Genomic DNA, 22,988 nt, shown 5'->3' with positions numbered 1-22,988 from the left:
TCACTGGTAGAATACTTAACATAATTAAATCCTTCTTAGATAAGAGAAAAATCCAGGTTGTCCTCGACAGTCGTACATCTAAACAATATGATATAGATGCAGGAGTGCCTCAGGGGTCTATCCTTGGACTTCTATTGTTCCTAATATTTATTAATGACCTCTCCGACAAAACTGCCTGTGAGATGGGTATATATGCTGATGACACCACACTCTATAAGAGGCATGACAGGAAAACAAATGAACACATATCTACAGAAGTGGCAAAAGCACTAGAGGAAGACCTCCAATTTGTAGTGGAATGGGGACGAAATCGGATGGTCACATTCAATGCTGCCAAGACTAAACTGGTTTCCTTCAATAATTATAAGAAACCTTCTCTGCCACCAATAGCAATGGCCAGTGACTCCTTATCTGAGAGTACATCTTTCAAACTGCTTGGCCTAACGTTCACAGGAAACATGAGTTGGAACAATTACATTGAAAACATTGCCAGGGCCGCTGCGAAGAAGGTAGGCTCTCTCTACCGTGCTAGAAAGCTACTGACACCTGAAAGTATCCTGTACCTCTGTAAGGCTACCATTCGCCCATGTATGGAGTATTGCTGTCACATTTGGGCTGGTGCATCTGCTGCTAGTCTCTCGCTCCTAGACAAGGTTCAAAAGAGAGTCGCCAATCTGATATGCCCTGAACTGGTATCTAAGCTTCAGCCTCTGTCCCATCGACGAAACGTTGCATCCCTCTGCCTGTTCTACAAGTATTTTAATGGTGAATGCTCTGACGAACTGCAAACACTTGTGCCACCACGACGTAGACACCGACAGGCAGCTGGATCCATGCAGAACTTCAAGTGTAACGTGAACTGACATCTTGCTGCCCAAATCCCAACATAGTGCCCCAGTAGTTGTTGCCCCTGATAGTAGCCCCCTACACCAAAGTGGCAATGTGCCTTGTTTGGCGTGAAAATGTAAAAAAAAAAAAAAAAAAAAAAAAAAAAAAAAAAGACTCAGCTGAGACGCAAAATGATACGATTTTGCAACTCTGAAGAAAGACGACTAGTTTTGGTAAGTTTGCCTTTCATTCACTGTGTCAATTTTTCTCTGCCAGTACTCCTAAATTATGTGAGATTAAATTTCTCGCAGGTGTAAACATCTTGAAGATCGTGAATACAGGGGACATACTTATCTCCCTTTTCACCACTTTCATGACTGACGGGTTTCAGACCACGGCGATAGATATTTTTTTAATAAAAATTCAAACAATGAACTTTCGTAATTTTTGGATATATTACTATTTCCGACATGACAAGTAAGTATTGTTGTTTTTGCTTAAAACCACATATTTTAAAAAAATGTACCTGTCGAGGTCGACTCTATCTTAACAAGTTACAACTTTTTGTTAAAATCTCGAGTATTTCTGACATATACACTTCAAAAGTACTTTACCTTCGATAAAGCCTAAATAGAATTTCATTGGAAATAGTTTTTTTTTTTTCAAACAACAACATCAAATTTTGTTTAAGTCGTCAATCTGAACGTTTGCCCATTCTGGATGGGATAAAATAATAATAAAAAATTGCTTTGGTCGATGATTTCTCTGAACGAGCTGAGGAAAGAGACTACCTCCATAAAAAGCCACTGGAGATGTGCAAAATTTGTCACGATCAGCAATTTCCTAGTAAGATCGTCTTCGGCAACCAGCAAGAAATCAGACTTGTGCTTAATGGGAGACAGTAATACCTGGGAGAATGCCCCCGTCCGGCAAGAAAAGAATAAGAATATTTAACCTCTAGTGGCGAGAAATTTATTAACTTTATCCAAGGGGAAGTAACTCTTTGCTTATTTGTTTTGTGGCGCCTACTGAGCATGCGTGTTACCACTTCTTAATTCCTTTTCCTGTGTGTCTGTCATCTTGTTCAAAGGTTCTAACCTTAATCTCCAGGTATATATCATTTAATCTCGTTTTTACCGTCTCATCGGAAATGTCATCTACTTTCCTGATGTTTCTTATTCATCGTTTAATCTAAACTGAGTGTTTTGTTTTACAATTAATGCCGTAGTAGTTGATAAAATGGTTCTCGAGAGCATGTGTAATATCATGTGGGCATCTATTCAATAGATGGAGCAAAGGAAGAAATTAACGCAAGAAAAAGAAATTAACTAGTGAACATTTGAGATAAACTAATTTTTTTAATTAAATATGTAAGGATTTAAAAATTAATGTATCTCCGTTTTTTTTTTATTTTGTTTTTTGATATCTTAAATCATTTATAATTACAGGTTTTATTATTTGTTTAAGACAATTCGTGCAGTTTTTTTTTTGTGTTCTTGAAGGAGTTGCATATTTTTCGTAGCTTTTTATGTAGCCAAAGTTTTTAACCATAAAGAAAATACTGCTATTATATTTCTATTTGAATTTCATTAGAAATGTTCATTTATTGCAAAAGGTTCGACTAATTTCCTTTTGTTTCTGGTTACATATATATCGTTTTGAGAATCGTATTAATGTTTATTTTATACGAAATAATAACTCCGATGTCGAGATTTTTTTTTATTTTTTAGTACCTAGAATACATGAGTTTTATTTGAAATCTGGCGTATTTATCAAAGAAGCCAACAAACGAATAAAAGTGTCAAATTTAGATACATGACAAATGTTATCAAAGGCAAGATAAGTTACTTTTCTACCTACCGAAAAAAAAAAAAAAATTAAAGTTTGTTTTAACATTTTAAAGCTTTTATTCCATTCGAAAAAGAACTAGTGTCGAATTTATAAGTTAAACAGGCAACATGGTCGACCTTCGAGCATGCTGTGTTCAGAGAGTAAGTAATGTCTTAAAAGTTTAAAAATAAATAAAAAATACTGATGGAAATCCACTCAAGTCTCACGGTGACACTTATTGGGTAGATTTCTATTAATATTGTTATTTTTTTTAGTTTTTAGCCATTTGTTGACTTCAAAGATGCCATGTTTTTGTCGATTTAATTTATAAATTCGACACTAATTCTTTTTTAGAACCGAATAAAAGCTTTAAAATATATAAAAATACAAAACTTATCCAGGTAGGTAGAAGAGTAACTTATATTGCCTTTGGTAACATTTAATTTTTTACATTTATTTGTGAATCTTTTGCCGCCTTTTTTTTTTTCTTGGCTTCTCTGCTTAATCTCTAAAATCTGCATGTAGAAGTTAGGAGCAAAGTGTAGTATCTGCTCTTGATACGTTTATCCTTTCACGATTAATTTAGATTGAGGTAACTTTTTATTCTAATTCAAAATGCTCGCTTAGTGAGCTTCAGTTTTCATTCATTTCCTTATGAGAAGGCAAGAAAACCTCTAATTTTAAATAGATTTTATGCTAAAAACGAAGAAATAAAATTTAAGACGAAAATGAGTGCTTTTTCATTATTTAAAAGAATCGATACTTCTGCGGTTTACTGCGGCTGAAATATTTAAATATCCATTAAGATGGGACTGGGCTTTTAACTATTCTATACTTTCACCTAATAATTATTATATCGTAGAAATTTAATTTGGAAAACTTATCTAAAATATATTTCAGTAGATGTATCAAATACGCATTTTTTTTTTTTTAACTGAGCGCGGTTCGTTTATATATGCTTTTGTTTTCCATAAGGCTATTTTTATTCAAATGTGTAGTAAAAAAAAAAAAAAAAATAAATTCTGCCGGAAAAGCTTGAACGTTTAACAACAGGCTTACTAAAAACAAAATCAATTGAAACCTTATGCCTGAAATCCAAAAATGGTCTTCGTTATTTCACACTAGTGCCATGGAGTTTCTTTTTCTTTCTAACATTCTATTTTCATTATAAAAATATATATTTAACCTAATGAATTGAATTAATGCGTTTTGAAAATCACTGGAAAAAATTAAGACTAATCTGTTTCAATCTATTATGCATTTTTTTTTCTTTCATAAAAAGTGATGCTGAAGATTGAATCGATAATTTCGAATTTTGGGTACTTAGGCTGAATACGGACCGTGCTGAAGTACTCATTGGGCGTTGAGTTCCATGTCGACCAGCAAAAAAATTTAATCGGTAAATGTTTACTTTAACTGCAACAGAACACAGACCAATAAAATTTGTTTTTCTATAGGTTTTCGGGGTCGCTGACAACGAATCTGATATTCAAACCCGTCGCAAATTTACCGTTTGCATGGTATTAACCCCTCCTGTGCTATCGTTTATGCTATTCTTGATGATGCGGTTCGCGCATGGACGCGCGTAGTAAGGTGACTTGTCACATCGCGGAAGAATTTTTTAGCAGACATTTAAATTAACAAGAAACTTTTCAAAAACAAAATGTGGTTCATTTTTCTGTGTTACGTAGTTTTTGATGCTTTTTTAATTGATCTAAAAAATGTTTTCACGAGCGGTTTACAAAAACATTTTTATTTTTCGTTTTATTTTTTGTGGAGGGGTGGGTTTTCAATTATAAAACTTGTACATTTAACAGGTGCTTCTACAGTTTAATTTACTGTTGCCGCGCGCGCGACACCACCCGTCCCCCTTACCCCCCAATGTAAACCGAATTTTTGGTGAAAAATTAAAGTTCTGCTCGGTGTATGTCGGCGCGTTCGCGTTACTTACGGGAAAATGGTAAATTAAGCTGCAAAAGCACCTGTTAAATGTTGTACAAGTTTTATAATTGAAAAACCACCCTAAAAAAAAAAAAAAATAAATAAAAAAGTTTTTGTAAACTGCTCGTGAAAACTTTTTAGATCAATTAAAAAAAAAGCATCAAAAACTACGTAACACAGAAAAATGAACCACGTTTTGTTTTTGAAAACTTTCTTGTCTGCAAAAAATTCTTCCGCGATGTGACAAGTCACCTTACTACGCGTGTTCATGCGCGAACGCATCATGTAACAATAGCATAAACGAGCGGTGAGTTGGCACAAAATAGTGCGAGGGTTCAGGGGTTAATACCATGCAAACGGTAAATTTGCGACGGGTTTGAATATCAGATTCGTTATCAGCGATCCCCCCCCCCCCAAATATTTTATTGGTCATTGTTCTGTTGTAGTTAAAGTAAACATTTAATAACGCTTAAATTTTTCTGCTGATCGTCCGTCATGGAACTCAACGCCCAAGGAGTACCCTGCGCTGTTTTATTTTAGATATGATTGTCAAGTTAAATTTGATATTTACGCTGTTTTTATTAAATTGTTAGATTGAAAGGGCTGACCTGAACGAGATTTTTTTTTTTTTTTCATAGATTATTATTGATTGGGCATATATAATATATAGGGTATCATTCAGGTCCGCCGGTGAAAGTACAAAATAATTTAAAGGGGGGAGGGGGCCTGAACGAGAATTCCCCCCCCCCCCAAAAAAAAAAAAATTTAACCGGTGTTTTCTGCAGGTTTTTTTTAACGACCTAACCTAGCGTTAGTATAAACACTCACAACCTCTAAGAACGGCTTTCGGAAGAAACAACCCAACTTCGAAAATATACTACTATAAAAATTATGGGGGAAGGAGGAGATGATTCTCGTTCAGATGCGTAAAAAAAAAAAAATCCTACTCCTAGACTTCCAGTCCTCCTCCACATGTTAAGAATGCGTTTCTGAATGTTATTTCAGCTCGATCCGTATTCTGTATAAGTACCAAATTTTGTTGTTAAAAAAAATTACATTTTCTGTTTCGGAATTTGTTAAATGAGGATTGATAATTTGGATGCTTATTCAATTGGCACTTATGGCGGCAATTGAACGTAAAGAGAATACTGAGTCCTGTGCTCATTACAGAACGAAATGTCATATTCCAAATACACCCTCAACCTTTCCATGTTAAGAACGTCTTTTAGAATACCCCCCCCCCCAACCTCGAAGCCGTCCTTGACATAGGAGGTTGGGGGTACTGTCAAAAAAATATCGGTGCTAGTACACTTATCCGCGCTAATTTTTAAATCGTATTTCCAAGTTTAATCAAAGTTTTTTTTTTTTTTTTTATTCAATTGTAAAGTTGAAGTATAGAATAGTTACCAAACACCCTCCGCTCCTCATGTTAAGAACGGCTTTTTAAATAATGTTATTATTTTAGCACGGATCAATAAGTGCACTCTGTACTAGTATCGTAAATTGATTTTCTTGAATAAAAAAATTACTTCACAAATTACATAATTTTTGGAATGACATCTTTGTTCTGTGACGAGTACGTACATCATAGACTTCGGTATTTTCTTTACTTTTAATTGCCGTTGTCAGTGCCAATTTGAATAAACACGAAATAATTGACTCTTCTGTATTATGCGGGCCAGCACTAAGCTGTCGCCCCATGGTGGTTTTCGGTCAAAGAACAGTAAAATTTGTTAGAAAAAAAAAAAAAAAATCCCCTAAAAGCGGTAAATATGAAGAATTACTCCACCCTCGAAAATTCCTTTAAAATTACCACCCTTATAGGTTTTCGGGGTTGCTGAAAATCAAAATAACGTTTAAAATTACGGCAAATTAGTAATTTCTAAGATATGAAAAAATGTATGCTTTAAAAAAGTGGGGGATCACTTTTCTATAATAATTTAACGTAAAATGATTTTTTTTTTCGAGGGGGGAGGGGGACTTTCTTTCCACCCTCGGAAAATCGTTTATAATTACCACTAACTTTTAAATTTCCCCAAAACAAGTAGTTTCCAAGATATGAAGAAATGCACTCACTTTATGGTTACTTTTTTTGAGGGTAGAGGAGAGGACTGCCGGTTTGTTTTTCGTTCTTTTTTTGGAGAGGAATATTTAATTATAGAACTTGTATAGTTTTTTAACAGGTGCTTAGTTTAAGTAATTTTTTGAGCAGAAGAACTGTTTAATATTTTACAAAAATTCTGTTTACATTTTGTGAGGGGCGGGGGGTGTTGTGGCGGCTGCGGCCACCACAACACCCCCCGCCCCTCCACCGCCTCCCACAAAATGTAAACAATCTTTGTGAAATATTAAACAGTTCTTCTGTTCAGTTAATGTTGGCGCGTTACTTACGTTAAACGATTAATTAAACTGCATAAGCACCTCTTAAAAAAACTATACAAGTTCTATAATTGAATATCCCTCCCCCAAAAAAGAACGAACAACCAAAAGCGAGCATAAAGTGAGTGCATTTCTTCATATCTTGGAAACTACTTGTTTCTTGGAATTTTAAAAGTTAGTGGTAATTTTAAAGGATTTTCCGAGGGTGGAAAGACCCACCCCCGAAAAAATCGTGGCCACAAAGTGAGTGCTCATTTTACATTAAATTAATATAGAAAAGTGATCTTTTTTTAAAAACTAACATTTATTCATATCTTGGAAACTACTCGTTTGCCGTAATTTTAAACGTTATTTTCGTTTTCAGCAACCCCAAAAACCTATAAGAGTGGTAATTTTCAAGGAATTTTCGAGGGTGGAGTAATTTTTCATATTTACCAAAAAAGCAAAACAATTTTACGGATTTGTTTTTACTATACACATAGATTCGAAAAAATTGTCAAATAACAAATGTTATCAAAGACAAGATCAGTTTTTAGTTTTTTTTTTTTTTTTTTTTTTTTACATGGGGGTCACCAGTTAACACTTATCAAGGCCCGGAGGCCACTCAGGGATAAGGGTTATTTGAGTGTACAGTAATCAATGAGATAGTATTGTAGTAATCATTAGTATTGGAGATTTGATAGTGTCTTACTTAAGGGGGCGGTTTGTCAGGAATTTGTTTATGTTGGATTTGAAGACATCCAAGTTGTCAGGTGGGAAACTGGCGAACGGAAGAGAGTTCCACAATCGTGCACTTCTGAGAAAGAAACTCTGCTCATGGAATCTACGTTTGTTTTATTAATGTAAAAATGTTTAATCGGTTTGAAAAACAGTGTATTGGTATAAAAAGTCGTAGCGGTGTGCTCGCTATAGGATACGTTAAGTTTAGGAAAATGAGTTAAAACTAAAAAAAAAAAAACTACAAAATACTGTTAGAAACTCCTTCAACATATGGTACCGATACATTGGCTAACATATTTGGTGGGTTTCTAACAGTATATGGTATAATTTTTTAGTTTGGACTCCTTTTTCCAAACTCATTCAACAGCGAGCTTGCCGCCATTTGTTTTTTTCAAATATATCGATAAACATTGTATGTTTTCGAACCGATTAAATGTTTTGCATTAAATAAAAATCCTAACAAACTTATCCAGTTAGGTAGAAAAGTAACTATCTTGCCTTTTGATAACATTTGTTATATATTTGTTCTTTGACAACTTTTTCGAATCTGTGAAACAAACCCATCAAACTCTGGCCTTTATTCAATTTATGTGAGTAGCGTACATTTATCAGCTATGATGAACATGTATAAGCTTGGAGTAATTTGCAATTTTATTAGTATTATCAACCGCACTGAGGATTGAACCTTCAGCCTCTAGAAGAGTGTCATTTAGAAATTAATTTTACTTCATACTTTATTTATTACGCCACGGATCCTTAGAGCATGCTATTGCTCCAGCTGTGGATTAAATAAAGACTGCTGTTGTCTGAGTTGTACTGGAAAAAACTCAGGAGGGGGTTACATCAGTCGAAATATTGAAAATAACTTTAGATGAGAACAGTAGTCTGGATAATATAAAATTATTGTTGATTATCTAAAAAATTCAGAAACCTGAAATGATTTCCATTTCGATTTGAAAGTCAAGTATTATCGTTCATTTGTTTTAAACTGAGGATAGTGGCACCACTATAATAAAAAGAAATAAAAAGGTGATCATAATTTTTAAGTTTAATTAGAATAGATTTTTTTTTTTTTTACAAAAATTCAGATCTATTTTACTCATACTTTCAATCTAAACCATTAAAAAAAAAACCCAGAATTTTTAACTTAGTTTGATAAGTAAACCCCAAATCAAAAATTAGGTAATTCTGCCTCAGTGCCAACTAAATTTATTTCTTAAAAGTGAAATAAATAATAAATGTTGCAATTTACATAAATAGCGTGAAAACATTCCTTTTAACACTAACCCTAAATACGAGGTAGCAGTAGAGAATACTAGGATTGAATTTCACCTGGTGGTAGTCGAAATCCTGATTAATTTTTATAAATTTTAATGTTACATATTTCAGTAAATTTGAGTGTCGTCCCCAATTTTGCTGGCTAATAATAAATATCTATGACATTATTTTGAGCTGATCCAATTAGTATTTAATCAATTAACTTGAATTGTAAAGTACTGCATTTGGGAAGAAAGGAATGTGTGTCTAATTAAGTAAAGCAAGGAGAATGAATTGTCTCTTAAGATGATAAAAGTAAATTGGTTTCTCAATACAACCATTTTGTTTATAAAGTGTGGGTGGGGGACAAAATGAATGGGATTAATTAGTTAATGAGCAGATCTACCAAGATAATAAGGGAGATAATTCTGTTAAATTAAATATTTTTAAATAATCGTGGAATTAGTAACCACTGGAATTTACTTGATTATGTCCTGTTATCTATAAAAGTAAACGTGTGTGTGTACATTTCCCTATGCAATAACTCTGTCAATTTTAAGTCTACAGACTCGAAATTTGATATACAGGGTACTGAGATTTGGGAAAATCTTTGATCGGTTTTCAGACAGAAATTTGGCTGTTAAGGGGTCAAAGTTCAACGATTTGACCTTTGAGAACTCTACCAAACTCCTCCGACAATTTTGGGTCTAAATACTGGAAATTTTAGATATAGATTCCTTGGACATGGATCTAACTTAACTTGATTTGAGTCCAAAACAATAAATGTTAAGCGGTTATAATAGGGGTCAAAGTTTAAAAAAAATTGACCGCCTTTTTTTTTTTTTTTTTTTTTTTTTTTTTTTTTTTGCTTAACATACACCTCCAAACACCCAGCAACGCCGGGCTGAAATGCTAGTTAATTCTAAAACTAATGTGATAGTCAAGAATACATTCATTTGGCTTTGCTTCATACTTATTGGGTCCATCTAATATTATGGGTTTGATGATAAAGAACCAAATTGTTGCATTAAAATGTAAATTCTTAAAAATTTCATTAATTTTAGCAAAGGTAACCACCATCTTGGCCTATTTATTAATGAAAAAGTGAAACTTGTTAGAAGAATTGTGTGAATCTGTTAAAAAGTTTAATATGAGGTTGGTTTTTTATTTTGAGAAAATTCAACTTCCCAACTAAGGCACTATGGATTTAAACAAAAATAATTTCAGAGAGATTTCTCCTATTACTGAAGGTAGGAAAGATAAAGGTAAATACAGTAAATTTGACTCCAATAATTAAAAAAAAAAAAAGAAAAAAAAAGTGTACTTCAATCTCGATCTCCTCTTCTGTGATTAACAAGAATATTTAGTTATAAAAACATTTTTGACTTCCTCCCCCTCTTAATCTGAAAGAACTTCTGTTTTTGTCAATTGTTAACCTGATTGTTCATTTCTGATTTTTTTTTTGTATTAATTTGATTCATTAGTATTTTGCATGTTCAATGTAAAAAAAAAAAAAATACACGCAGAATTTTTTCTTTTAATAAATTCTGTTTTTATATTAAGATTGACAACTTTTGGCATAAAAAAAAGTATAAGTGACCCAATTGGTGAAAACTACATTTTCAAAAAAAATATCTAAAAACACTTATGTTGTTTTTTCCAAGTATCCTTCTCCTTTATAAAGAAAATCTCTGATTTTCATGAAGAGTTGCAAATTTGGAAGGCATAAGGCTTGACTGCTAGCGATTCTCTAAATTCTCAATGTTAGGAATTTCCAACTGAGTACTTTAAAGTCTTCCAATCTGCAGACTCTGTTTTATTCCACCTTGAATTTTATTTGTCAGGATCAATCATGCCTACTGAAGCCGTAGAAAAACCCATCCAAGATACCAAAAAAGAGGAGGTCGATGATGACGATGATGCTGATTCTGACACCAAATCTGAAGATTCGATACCAGAGCTTCAGGATGCACCAGGACCATCTCAACAGAGTCAGGTAAAATACACTTTCTGTCTATCCAAATCCCAATTTTTTTCTTAATGTTGATATATGCTCATGAAGATTTATGGTCCTGGATACGACCTTAAACTATATCCGATGGCGATGCCCCAGCTTACGGGCTTTGGGTACTGTGGAGCCATTAATTGCCATTGCTTCCAGGTCCACTCTGACTTGGAGTGGTAGTACCTATTAGGGTCCCAACTATGGGTTAAATAGAAACCGACTTGAAAAAAAAAAAATATTCTGTTAAAAAAAATTTCCTCAATCACTGGATTCGATATTAAACAACCTGAAAAGGGTTGATATGCTGTGAAACAAAACCAGCCAACAATCATGAAGATTTAACATTATAATGTTTTCTTTTTCTTTGGACTTTATTAGGTGGCACAAGTTGCAGGTTTGCCAGAAGAATTAGTCAGCAAAGCTAAACAAAGCCGAAGTGAGAAAAAGGCTAGAAAAGCTATGTCTAAACTTGGTAAGTATATTCACTTTTTTTTTTATCTTATAATAATCTTCAGTTGAAGATTTAAAAAAAATTTTTCTTTCTTTTTAAATAATCCTTGCTAAGTAACTGTAGATACAATTCATGTTATGAAGAAAAATAGTTCAAATTTTAGTGAAAGCAATAATTTTATTATTTTTTTTTTTAGAGGAAAATGAAAACAAAATTCCTTCATATATCTGATATTAAATCTTACAAAAATAAAGGTTTTAAAAATGAAATTTATCGATAACTAGCAAAATCTACTAACCTTCCAGGCAGCAATTATTGAAGTTGTATTTTTCACAGAAAACCAAAGAAATAATTTTCATTTGGCATTTTGGTAATTTGGAGGAAAAGAGTAAAAAGATTGCTGTCGTATTATTTGATATATTCCAATATTGAAGAAATTTACTGTTCATGAACAGGCAAATTTTATTAAGGAAAAAAAAAAGAAGCAAATAAAAGGTGAATTGTATTTTTTTTTTTTTTTTTTTTTCTATTTTTTCCAAAGTGATAGATTTCATTTTCTGTAGGCACAAAAATGAATTTTCGATTAAAACATTGGTTAAATAATCAAATAAATATGTGAAAAAGTGGAATGTAAATTGCTGAAATAATTTTAACCGACTGAGTAACTTGAAATAGTTTGTACTTGTTGCTTGTTGTAAAATACGCTTAAATATATTTTAATTTGTCCAGATTTTGTTTTATAGTATAATAGTCATGATTTCAAAAGTAAAAGCATTTGGGTACCACCAGCTAGAATCAAAACCGGAAGCAAAGCTGGTGACGTTGCCACTGTACTAATGTGACACGCATATGAAATGATTACTGTTTTAACTGACTAAAGATCCATAAAAGAACTAATTTGAGGCCTCTGTCGCCACTCTGCAACTTTTTGTTTTGGAAGAGATAGAATTTGAAAATATGGAGACAGACCAGACACAGTGAGTTTTATAAATTAGATTAAGAGAGGGAGAAGGTTTTTTTTTTTTTTTTTTTTTTTTTTTTTTCCCCCCCATACCAAATAATATCAAAATAATAATCAACCGCCAATAACAAAAACTTTTGAGTTTTAAAATAAATGTATTTAATTATTAATGGAAAACTTAATTATTCCACTTTATACAGTTTATTTTAAAAAATAATTATTCCAAAATAACCCAAGTTTTAGTTATGTGTATGAAAATGTAACTGGATAAAACAAATGAAATGGAAGTTGATTTTGAATTTTAAACTTTGTTCATTAAATCACTTTAAATAATATTGCTATCGATGATAATGAAATTAAGAGAAAACTATTGCATGTATATATGTGTGTGTGTATAATATGTATATTAGTGGTGGAACGATTGCAATATTTTTCCTGATTCCTATATAACTACTGGTTCCTTGCTAAATTCCCGATTCAGATTCTTTTATAAATCTCTAAATATTTAACTATAGTCATTTTTTACATGTTAAATGTGCATATACTTTCTCGAACGTAAAAATAGATTTGTGGGAGGAGGTGATATATCAATTTTAGTTTTAGTAATAGTTTAAAATCAGTAAATATTATCAGCAGTGGAAGATTTTGCTTTAAACAAAATCAAATAAGGAAAGACAAAAGAATCGTATTTAGCATCAGGAAATACACAAACTGTTCTGATTTTTCTGATTCCGATTAATCGTCATGGCACTAATACATAAAATCATCTTCATAATAAGAATATTGGCAGTGCATGTAAATTTTTTTTTAAACATGTAAGTTGTTCAAAATGTTTTTCCTAAAGGAATTTATCTGAGTAAGCCACTAAAAATGCAACAGACATAATTTTCCTTTTGAGATGTAATAAGCTACCAACTGAGGAGAATTGATTTGGGAAATTTTTTTAAAGCTATTATACTAATATATATATATATATATAAGGGATGGGATGATACAATTACCAATTCTGTTCTAAAGTACAGATTGCGATTCTGTTAAATTTCTAAATGTAAAGTTATTTGGGAGTGGGGGAGTTATCTTAAAAGCCATGAAATATATACTTATAATTTCATAAACAGAAATACAGTAATTGTCTGTATTTTTGAGATGAGGTGTTTTCATTGATTGAGATTGTCGGACTGACTTCCTCATCTTGGTTGTTATTGTCACAACGTTTCGGCCGTTTTGCCCTCCGGCCTTCGTCAGGTGTTTTGTATCGAACTGGGGAACCGTTTGTTAGGAGTCTCGAACCCAACCCTTTATTATTATTACGGGGATACCGTGTTCCCAGTGACATATGGCTGAGTGGTCCTAGACGTTGTATGAAAGTTTACAGTTACCCAAAGGTGCTGAGTTCAATCCTGAACGAAGACAGTGAAAAAGTAACATTCAAAACAGAATCAGCAACTATGTCCCAAAGCCTAGCTGGAGTCCGAACACTGTACCCCGTAATAATAATAATAAAGAGTTGGGTTCGAGACTCCTAACAAACGGTTCCCCAGTTTGATGCAAAACACCTGACGAAGGCCGGAGGGCAAAACGGCCGAAACGTTGTGACAATAACAACCAAGATGAGGAAGTCAGTCCGACAATCACAGAAATACACTTATCAAGATTATTTATTGATTTTAGTTTTACTGGTAGTTTAGAATCAATAAAGAAATATCATTTTATCAGCCATGAAAAATTTTGTCTTAACCAAAAACAAATCAGAACAAAGAAAAAGAATCGTTTTTAGCATCGAAAAATAGGCACAATTTTTTTCTGATATCCTCAAAAGTTCGTTTTTTTTTTTTTATTCCAGATTCCGATTCATTGTCTCAACATTAAAATATGTATATAAATAGAACTAAACTATAAATGAATTATAGCCTTGATTTTATAAGGTTTCCTGTGATGTATATATAGTGTAAATGAAAATATTTTGTGATTGAATTAAGTGAAGCTGTTTGAATAAATTTAAAAAAATTTTTTTTACTTTTTTATTTAGATAAAATAAGAATTTTGCTTGATAAATTTTACAAACATATTTCGCATTGATTGTTTTCAATTAAAAAAAATCTGAAAATACATTTTTCTCTTTTGCTGTGATTCTTTTGTAAAGTACATTTCATATGAAGATATGACACTACAGCATTTTCCTCCTTTTGTTGCAACCTCATCCTAAACATTCTTAAGCTATTTTTTTATGCTACTCTATCAGATAAAAAGAACATGTACAATATATTAGTCTATCAAATTCCGTGATGGAAAAGGAATTGCGTTACCTTGAAATGCCCACATTGTGCAAAGTGGCAAATAAAACGGGTGCTGTGGTAAACATTAACGATGGAGAACATAAAAAGAAATTAAACACTTTAATGTAAATTTAAAATTAATATTGTACAAAATATATTTAGTGGCAATTTGTCAAAAATAAAATGTTATAAGAAATATTAAATCAGTGTGACTGAAAACATTTTAAGATGCAGTGAGATCAGTTTAATGTTGAAAAAGGAATTAAAATGGATTTTTGTGGCGAACTATCAGATATGTATGTTTGTATTGTAGTAATAGTTTACATCTTCCATATAATTTTTTTAATTTATTGAATACCAAAGAGATGTGATATAAAACTTGGAAAAAATCCTTTACAAATATAAAGGCAAAATATCACTTTTCTATTGATGTCTTCAATCTATTTTCCTTTTAGGTTTGAAACAAGTACAGGGTGTCACCCGGGTAACAATACGTAAATCAAAGAACATCCTTTTTGTTATCAACCGACCTGATGTTTACAAAAGTCCTGCTTCAGACACCTACATTGTATTTGGTGAAGCTAAGGTTTGTTTTTACATCTTTTAGGTTTTTTTTCTTTCTTTTTCTTTTACAAATAGTAAAAAAAAGAAAGTGGCCTTAAAAGCAAATTTGTATGTGATAGATATATTGAACTTATTCAATGCTATTTGGAGAATATCAGAATCATAAATACTGAATGTATTATGTAATAATAACATTTGGGTTATGTTATTTTCTTTTAAGAGGGTATTATTAAAGACCTCGTATGCTTTGAGGAAATTATAATGCTTTAATTTTTTACCATTTCCTAAATATGATAAATTATATCAGTTTTTGAGTCAATTTAATTTACAGAGAATTTTTGGAAATAGTTGTTTTAGCATTAAAATTAATCCCTAAATTGTTATGCCATAAAAAAGAGAACTTCCTTGTAATTCCTTTTCTCTGGGTAATGCCGGATAGACCTAATTGTTCATATAGGATTGTCTATAGAGGTTTTTTGTCCCAAAATAGTTTCTTTTTGTTTGATAAAAAAAAAAAGTACTTTGTTAGAATTAATAATTTTGGTATTTTTCAGATTGAAGATTTAAGTCAGCAAGCCCAAATGGCAGCTGCTGAGAAATTCAAAGCTCCAGAAAATCCCGCCACATGTTCTGATGGTGCACCAAATCCTCTCTCACAGCCAATCCTCGAGGAATCGGAAGAAGAGGAAGAGGTCAGTTTTCTTTTTTCTTTATACTGTTTTAATAAAAAATTAGATACTTGTCAAAAAAACAAGACAAAATAATCCTAACTACAATACATCTTATTCTAATTTAATCATGTTATTCAAAGTTATTTTGTAAAAACTTTAACATTTTAAGTTCTAGTAAAAACCTTGTGCAAAGTGCCAAATGTGCAAAGTTTATTTTGTAAAGATTTAAAAACTCTGCTTGTCCAGAATCCATTTCTATTTATAAAAAAATCTTTTTTTAATTTTAAAATCTTTACAGTGTATGCACCTCTCACTGAAAGAAAATATATTAAAAAAAATTGATCCAGTGATTTTATTTGCAATTAACAAAATCAAATTTTGTGGCTAACCAAGTAGTGATGTTATCTTGAAAAGAAGCAAGGGAGATAACTCGCCATAATTCAACTTGCAGAATTTTTGTTGTAAGGCCTATGAATTCTCATTGCTTAAAAATTGCTGTAAAAATAAAACTACATGATTTTTTGAAAAATATCTTTTCATCATGAGTATGTGCATCAAACAGATTTATTTTTGATTTTTAATATAGGGACATTTCTAGACAAGCACTAAATTTACTCCCATTTTTCGGAAAAGACTAGATTGTTTACACGAGACAAAACTTAAATCTATATAATCATTAGTAAGAGAAAGCTTATAATGTTTTTAAAAGGTATGTACATTTGCATATTTGATTTAATGATACACAAAAACATTGATAATGTAGTAATTATGGATTCAATTTCCACATTGCATCTTTGTAGTAAATACAAGATGTCCAAAAGGTCACTGAAGGGTTTTGAACTTAAATAGATTTTTTTATTTTTGATAATCTTTCTGTAATTTTGACATAATCTGACTAGGACATAGAGAAAATTTTAAAACCACTGGAATATTCAAACAGCTTTTATTCATCAAAAATAATGCCTTTTAAATGTTGCCCATTTTCAACTTCACATATTTGTGCTCTTTCAAAAACATTCATGAAAAATTGCAGAATCTCTGGATTGCAATTTAACTCCCTTATTTTGTTCCTGATATTTTCCTTCAATTCTTGCAGGATTTGGGATTTGTTAACTTTTTAAGATATCCCCACGAAAAAAGTCGAGACTAGTCAAGGACTGTTACACGAAAATGCCATTGATAAGCTCTGTGAGTCAAAATAGTTGACACCTGAATTTGGTTAAACAATTTCACAGCTTGCATATATTGTTCAATCCTATTCTTATCCATAATTAATTTCCCAAAATAATGTTTTAAAATATCTGAAATAGACAAAAGAAATAATCATTAATGGTGAAATGACAGATTTTCAACTTTCAATGACTTTTTAGACACCCTATATAATGAGGTATTTAACTTTCTTTACAATTTATCATATTACTACATATTTATGTACTAGTGTTATAAAATAGTTGTTTGTATACCAAATTCTTATAAATAACTATCATACAGTTAATCAGTTTTATTGACCAAAAATAGGAAAGTGTGTCAAGCCATATAAAATGACTGAAGATATTGCATCTATATACTGTTTAAATGTTTGTCCAATGTGACTTTTAAACCTGCATGAGATACATATCATCACAACTTTGTTTGACAAGTTGTTCAACAGTGCAGAAACACAGAATGTCGTTTTGTTAGGATAGAATGAGACATTTGTTGGTGATTGGAGACCATGATTAGAAAACTCTCCTCAAGATAGATTTATATTTCTGTTGGTGATGCTGCATGCTAGAACCAGGTATCCATCTCATGTCCTTTGCTGCTTGATATTGGTACCATCTTTTAAAGATTTATTACTTGGGTAGCATACTCCAAAATGATTCATGCCTGCCTATGTATATAGGAAAACGTTAAATGTAAAAAGGACCTCCAGATCAGGTAGAGAACCTAGTCATTTGGACACCTAATCTTGACGGTGTGTATTTGGAGGGGTGCATTATGTGATAAACATTAGATATATTTAATAAATCTTATTTTATTTATTTTTTTCATGAAATCACTTGATGTAAGGAACAAAAGAAAAGACTTCAAGGTTAAAAACTTCATAACGTTAGATGGAATCTGTTCTGGTCTAGAAAGCAATTCTTCCCTCTCGTCAGAAACATCGCTCCTAGAATGTGAGGACAAAGGGATAAGGGAAACAAGAATTAATCCAGGTGTTAACCCTATCATGCAGAAATCCTTTTTCCAATCCTTTCTATATTTTTTTTTTTTTTTTTTTTTGTTTATCCTACTCCCCAATCATATCAATACTTTAAAACTACCGCTTTTGGAGATTATTTATTCATTCCATAGTTGCTATTTCTCTTAGATTCGTTTTGTCACAGTACTACAAGGTAACTAGACGAGCAATATATGTAGAGTTGATTGAAACTGGTTATTAGGTACATGCAAAATGAATGTATAAACATTTTGAGCCTTCCCTTTACTTAAAAATTCAACAAAAATCAGTATTGATCACAGAATATAATGGACTCATTATTTTTATTTGAATCTTAGTGGAAATGTATTATTGCGTAAACAATAAAACACCTTTTTTAAACTTATGGTTTCCAGTTGTTAAAAAAAAGAAAGTTTTTTGCGTTTTTATGAAAATAAACCATCATAAATTGTAACAATAAAAATGTTTTTTTTCCGGAACATTACGAAAAAAAGCCCCTAAAGTTCGTATTTACGAAATTGATGTAACTCAAAGGAATTAATTTCTCAAACTAACAATATTATTGAATTTAGCATTGTGTATTCATATTTTCACACAAAAAAAATTATAATTGCAAAATGTATTTCCTCTTTTAGATTACATTTTTAACATAATTTTTATATGTAAGATTCTATTTTCCTTGTCCTTACATAGATGAATTTATAATTTTTATATAATTTTGAAAAATAAAATTTTTTAATTTAAATGTAGGAACACAGAAAAAAATAAGAAATGATAGAAATGACAAACATACATGATAGGAATGTACTGATCCACGGCTGAGGAGCGGGGGGGGGGGGTTCGGTTTTGCACTCCGTCCTTCTCATAACCTGACATCGTTTTCAGATTGTCTTTTGACTTTCTGAAATATTGGGCTTCTGTAGAAACCCATTTAGATGAATTTTCATTTGTTTGGATTGTGTGAAGCCAGAATCTCTCACTTGGCTAGTTAAGTTTTTTTTTTTTTTTTTTTTTTTTTATTCCATATCTTAGGACTTTACTAATTATCTTTGAAATAGACCCAGAAAACTAATATTTATCTTTCAAGGGATTTTTACAATGAATTTATTTAACTCCAAAATTTAGCTGAACTTGTCAGTTTCCAAATGTAGCTGTGAAAACATTTTTCATTATAACTTAAAAAATATTTTTCCCTTTGGAAATTACCTTTAGGCTTTAATTTTTCAAATACAATCAAAACTACTTGGCCTTTTGGTCAAGATCAAAGTGTAGTATCTGTTCTTCAGATGCTGCACTTCATTTTCTTGTTCTCTTTCGGTGGAGGAGAAATCCTTCACGACAGAGACAATTTTTATTTTTGTACCTTTTCTCCACGTTAAAAAACGACCCTGGTATCTAACTCTGTCCCGTGGGGAGGCATAGTAAATAGGTACAATCAAAAAGTAATCTAAAATCTACAAAAAATTATAAGCCAGCTTTCAAAACTGTCTCTATCAGTTTCCGCCATTCTTCGGCCATTTTTTTACCGTACCTACTGTTTATATTTGAAATCTACACTTCAAATGAGGTTAAAGCACTTATGTTTATGGGTGTCTCTTTATATTATTTTTTGGTTTTTCTTCAGATTTGTGATTTATTTTGTCAATTGTCATTTTTTATTACTTTACAGATTGATGAAACTGGAGTTGAACCCAAAGATATTGAACTTGTCATGTCACAAGCCAGCGTATCCCGGGTAAAAGCTGTAAAAGCATTGAAAAACAATAACAATGATATTGTCAATGCAATTATGGTAAGTAATTAAGTTTTCAAAGGAAATTTTTTGTTAAGATGTACTTATTAAATATAACAAAACAAAAAGCAACCATTTATTTATATAAACTAAGTTTTTGTTTTTATTTAATCAGCTGACCCTGTGTTGCTTGTCTTAAATTTTTTTTTTATCCCTTCCTAATTTGATAAAGTCTCACTTAGTTAATTAGCAATTCTTTTATTGTAAAAAAATTGGGCTTCAAAAAAAGTTATGCATTCATAACTGGTGTATTCTCTACTGAATCTGCATAGTTGTACCATGTGGAAAAAATTTGTAAATTTTTTATAGTTTAAAAAAAAAAGTAACAACTCTTATGTTAAAAACTGAGTTCCCTCAATTTTTTTTTTTTAAGTGGCATGTCACACCTGTGTTATTATAAATGATTGTACGATCATTATTTTTAAAATTTTTCTCCAAATTACTCATTCTCAGAAATAGCGCTGTTGTAGTCTTATTCACTTGGTATCAACGTGGTTGTAGACATAATAAAAACTAGTTATCTTGTAATCCAGTTCTATTTTTTCTTGTTTTTTTACCAAAGTTTGCTAAGAGATATATACATTTGAATTTTTTTAAAAGCATTGACTCTACAGACCACAAAACAAATTTTTATTTCAATTATTTTTATATTAATATTTTTTCTTTTATCAAAGTGTGCCACCATTTTCTTGTGTTGACAAAAAAAAAAATGGTTAACTCTCAGTTAATTCTATCCCAGTGCCTCATTTTAAAAGATGACATTCTAACTTATGAATTAGAATTCCAAAATTTTGCTTAATAAAATCTGTAATAGCAGAGCTTTACATTGTGAGTGAAACAGTCGCATTTGCAAGTGACTTTTTTTTTTTCCCCCCCAAATGCCAACTAGAAATAATAAAAGCTTATCTTTTGGCGATTGTGTTCTTTTTTTCACAGACAATCTTCCAAAGCTCATTACTGAGTTAAAATGTGTTTTCAATCTTTATTTTTTAAAATAATACAAGCAATCAAATTATTTAAACAATAAAAAGTTTAATAGAACAAATATAACCCTTTTAACGAAGATTGTTAAATAAAAAAACATCTGAAGAAATTAAAATTTTTATGCCTTCAAGTACAAGGAGGTGTCCTCTTTGAAAATGATTTTTTTTTCTAATCTCAAAAATAGGTTTTTGATGTGGTAATAAGTTTCTTAGTCAAAACCTTTTCATGTTATCTGTAATTTATGAAAAACTTTTTTGTTTATTTTGTACGGATTATTTGACAACCATTTATTCTTGTGCATTATTAATGTGTTTATTTATTTTATTTTCAGGAATTAACGATGTAATATTTGTAGCTGAGCTTGGATTTTTTTTTTTTTTTTTGTTCCTTCTGGATTGTTTTATTTCCTTTCAACGTGGTTTGAACCCATTTCTATCATGATCATGAATAAAAATGCAAACACACACACACAAATCTTTGTACAATAAATTTGTTTTTTTTTCCCCCTAAATATCTGTTCAGTTTTGTCTTTGATTTTTAAAGATTTTAATTCTACACATTTTCTGGTACTTTTATTAAGGTATTATGCATGTTTGGTTGAAGATGGATGATTCATAGTTGATTGGATCTATATACATAAATTGTAATTTATTACTTGTCCATACGGAACCCTTGATAGTGGCCATTGGTCAGTTCCTGCATGGCATGCATCGAATGAAAGCTTGGCTTGTTTAAAAGAATTAAAGGATTTGTAAGCCTTGTCATTTTTCGCCAAATGTACATCTTTTAGATATGGTCAATAAGATGGAATGTGTAATGCAGATATAGAAAATGGATAGCGAAGTCACATTTGTGCTTTGTCCCATCATAAAAGATTGCATACAAAAAAAATAGTGTTAACAAAAAAGAAACACTTTTTATCTAACATTACAAATCTATTATATCCTTAATTTATCTAATTCGATCCCTTCATGCAAAAGTTAGTAAGTCTTTTTATTCTCACTCCAATTTCAACTGGTGAGAAGTGAGAAAGCAATGGCAAGTCAGACGATCACCTCAGATTTGTATCACTGGTTGGAATTAATTCACAATGCATTTTGTTTTATTTTTTTTTTTTTTTTTTAACGCATGTTAAAATGCTTCATGAATTTAAAAATTTCTATTTTTTAAAATTTCATTTGTCTGAAAAATCATAATCTAGAATTAGTTAAAAACTAAAATATTTGAAGAATTTTACATTTTTGAATTTAAGAAATGTTAAAGTTGTAAGATATGAGCTTTGAATTGATTTTTAAATATAAAATACTTGAAAATCTCTTATCTGCCATACAGATCTGTTTTGAAATAAATTGGTAAATAAAATATAGTATTAGGAATCTTATTTTATTTCTTAGAAGTTTAAAAACGTCTCTAGAAAATAGGGAAGAGAATTTTTCATCTTTGGGAGAAAAATTAATTTATTAAAAAATAGTTTTGTTACTATCAAGTTTTTCTGATTGAAATTTATGTAAAACTTGAAACTGATATTGTGAAAATTCTTATGTAATCACTTAAATATCAATGTTTTCAAGGCTTTTTGAAATTTTTTTTTTTTTTTAATTGAGATGAAAAATGTAAAGTCATTCCCTCTAGTAAATAAAAAGTAAATTCAATGTTTGTCACATAGTTGTAAGAAAAAAACGTACACAAGAATGAAAAGAGGTAATTTAATTAATAGATATGATGAAAACTAAGTTTAAAAGCAAAACAAAATGGTATAAATTTAAAGGAAACTTGAAATAATTTTAAGCTTCCGTAAATTTTTTTAACACAAGAAAGATACAAAAATGCATAGTCACAACCAATTTTGCAGACAAAAATATATTGCTCTATTTCAGCAATATTTATAAACAAAAATCAGTTGCAGAGGAAGATAACTTTTTTATGTTAACCCTAAATGATTGGATGCTGATCTACATCCTAAATGTCTACATAAGAAAACCTTTGACCGTGGCAACTACCCTAGCTTGAAATTTAGTTACTGAGTGTGATTTATAGACTGGCAGCCATCGGATGGTGAGCATCAATGCAATACAATTCAAAGGCAAGCATTACAAATGCCATTTTTCATTAAATACTCGAAGAAA

General features: G+C 31.0%; 2 protein-coding genes across 3 annotated transcripts in view; one reads left to right on the top strand and one right to left on the bottom strand.

Annotated features, from left to right (window-relative positions):
* Positions 1-1,578, bottom strand: part of LOC145246660 (annexin A6-like) — a 143,609-nt gene extending 142,031 nt beyond the window's left edge. For both annotated transcript variants that reach the window (XM_080108371.1, XM_080108369.1), the window contains exon 1: positions 1,443-1,578. In XM_080108371.1, coding sequence (XP_079964497.1) covers positions 1,443-1,470 — 28 coding nt within the window. In that variant the 5' untranslated portion in view covers positions 1,471-1,578. The remainder of the gene's footprint in view (positions 1-1,442) is intronic.
* On the top strand, positions 1,575-21,373 carry LOC145246662 (nascent polypeptide-associated complex subunit alpha-like). Its single transcript, XM_080108373.1, has 7 exons — positions 1,575-1,938; positions 10,800-10,951; positions 11,339-11,432; positions 15,104-15,234; positions 15,767-15,904; positions 19,756-19,878; positions 21,194-21,373. Exons 2-7 carry the CDS (start codon positions 10,808-10,810, stop codon positions 21,206-21,208), a joined length of 645 nt encoding a protein of 214 aa, XP_079964499.1. The 5' UTR covers positions 1,575-1,938; positions 10,800-10,807; the 3' UTR covers positions 21,209-21,373.
* Positions 21,374-22,988: the final 1,615 nt, after the last annotated feature.

The sequence above is a fragment of the Euprymna scolopes genome, chromosome 24 (assembly GCF_053919585.1).
Source record: "Euprymna scolopes isolate OS-2025 chromosome 24, ASM5391958v1, whole genome shotgun sequence".
In the NCBI taxonomy this organism is placed as follows: domain Eukaryota; kingdom Metazoa; phylum Mollusca; class Cephalopoda; order Sepiida; family Sepiolidae; genus Euprymna; species Euprymna scolopes.
Note: the sequence above shows the minus strand (reverse complement) of the source record. Positions and strands in the feature narration are given on the sequence as shown.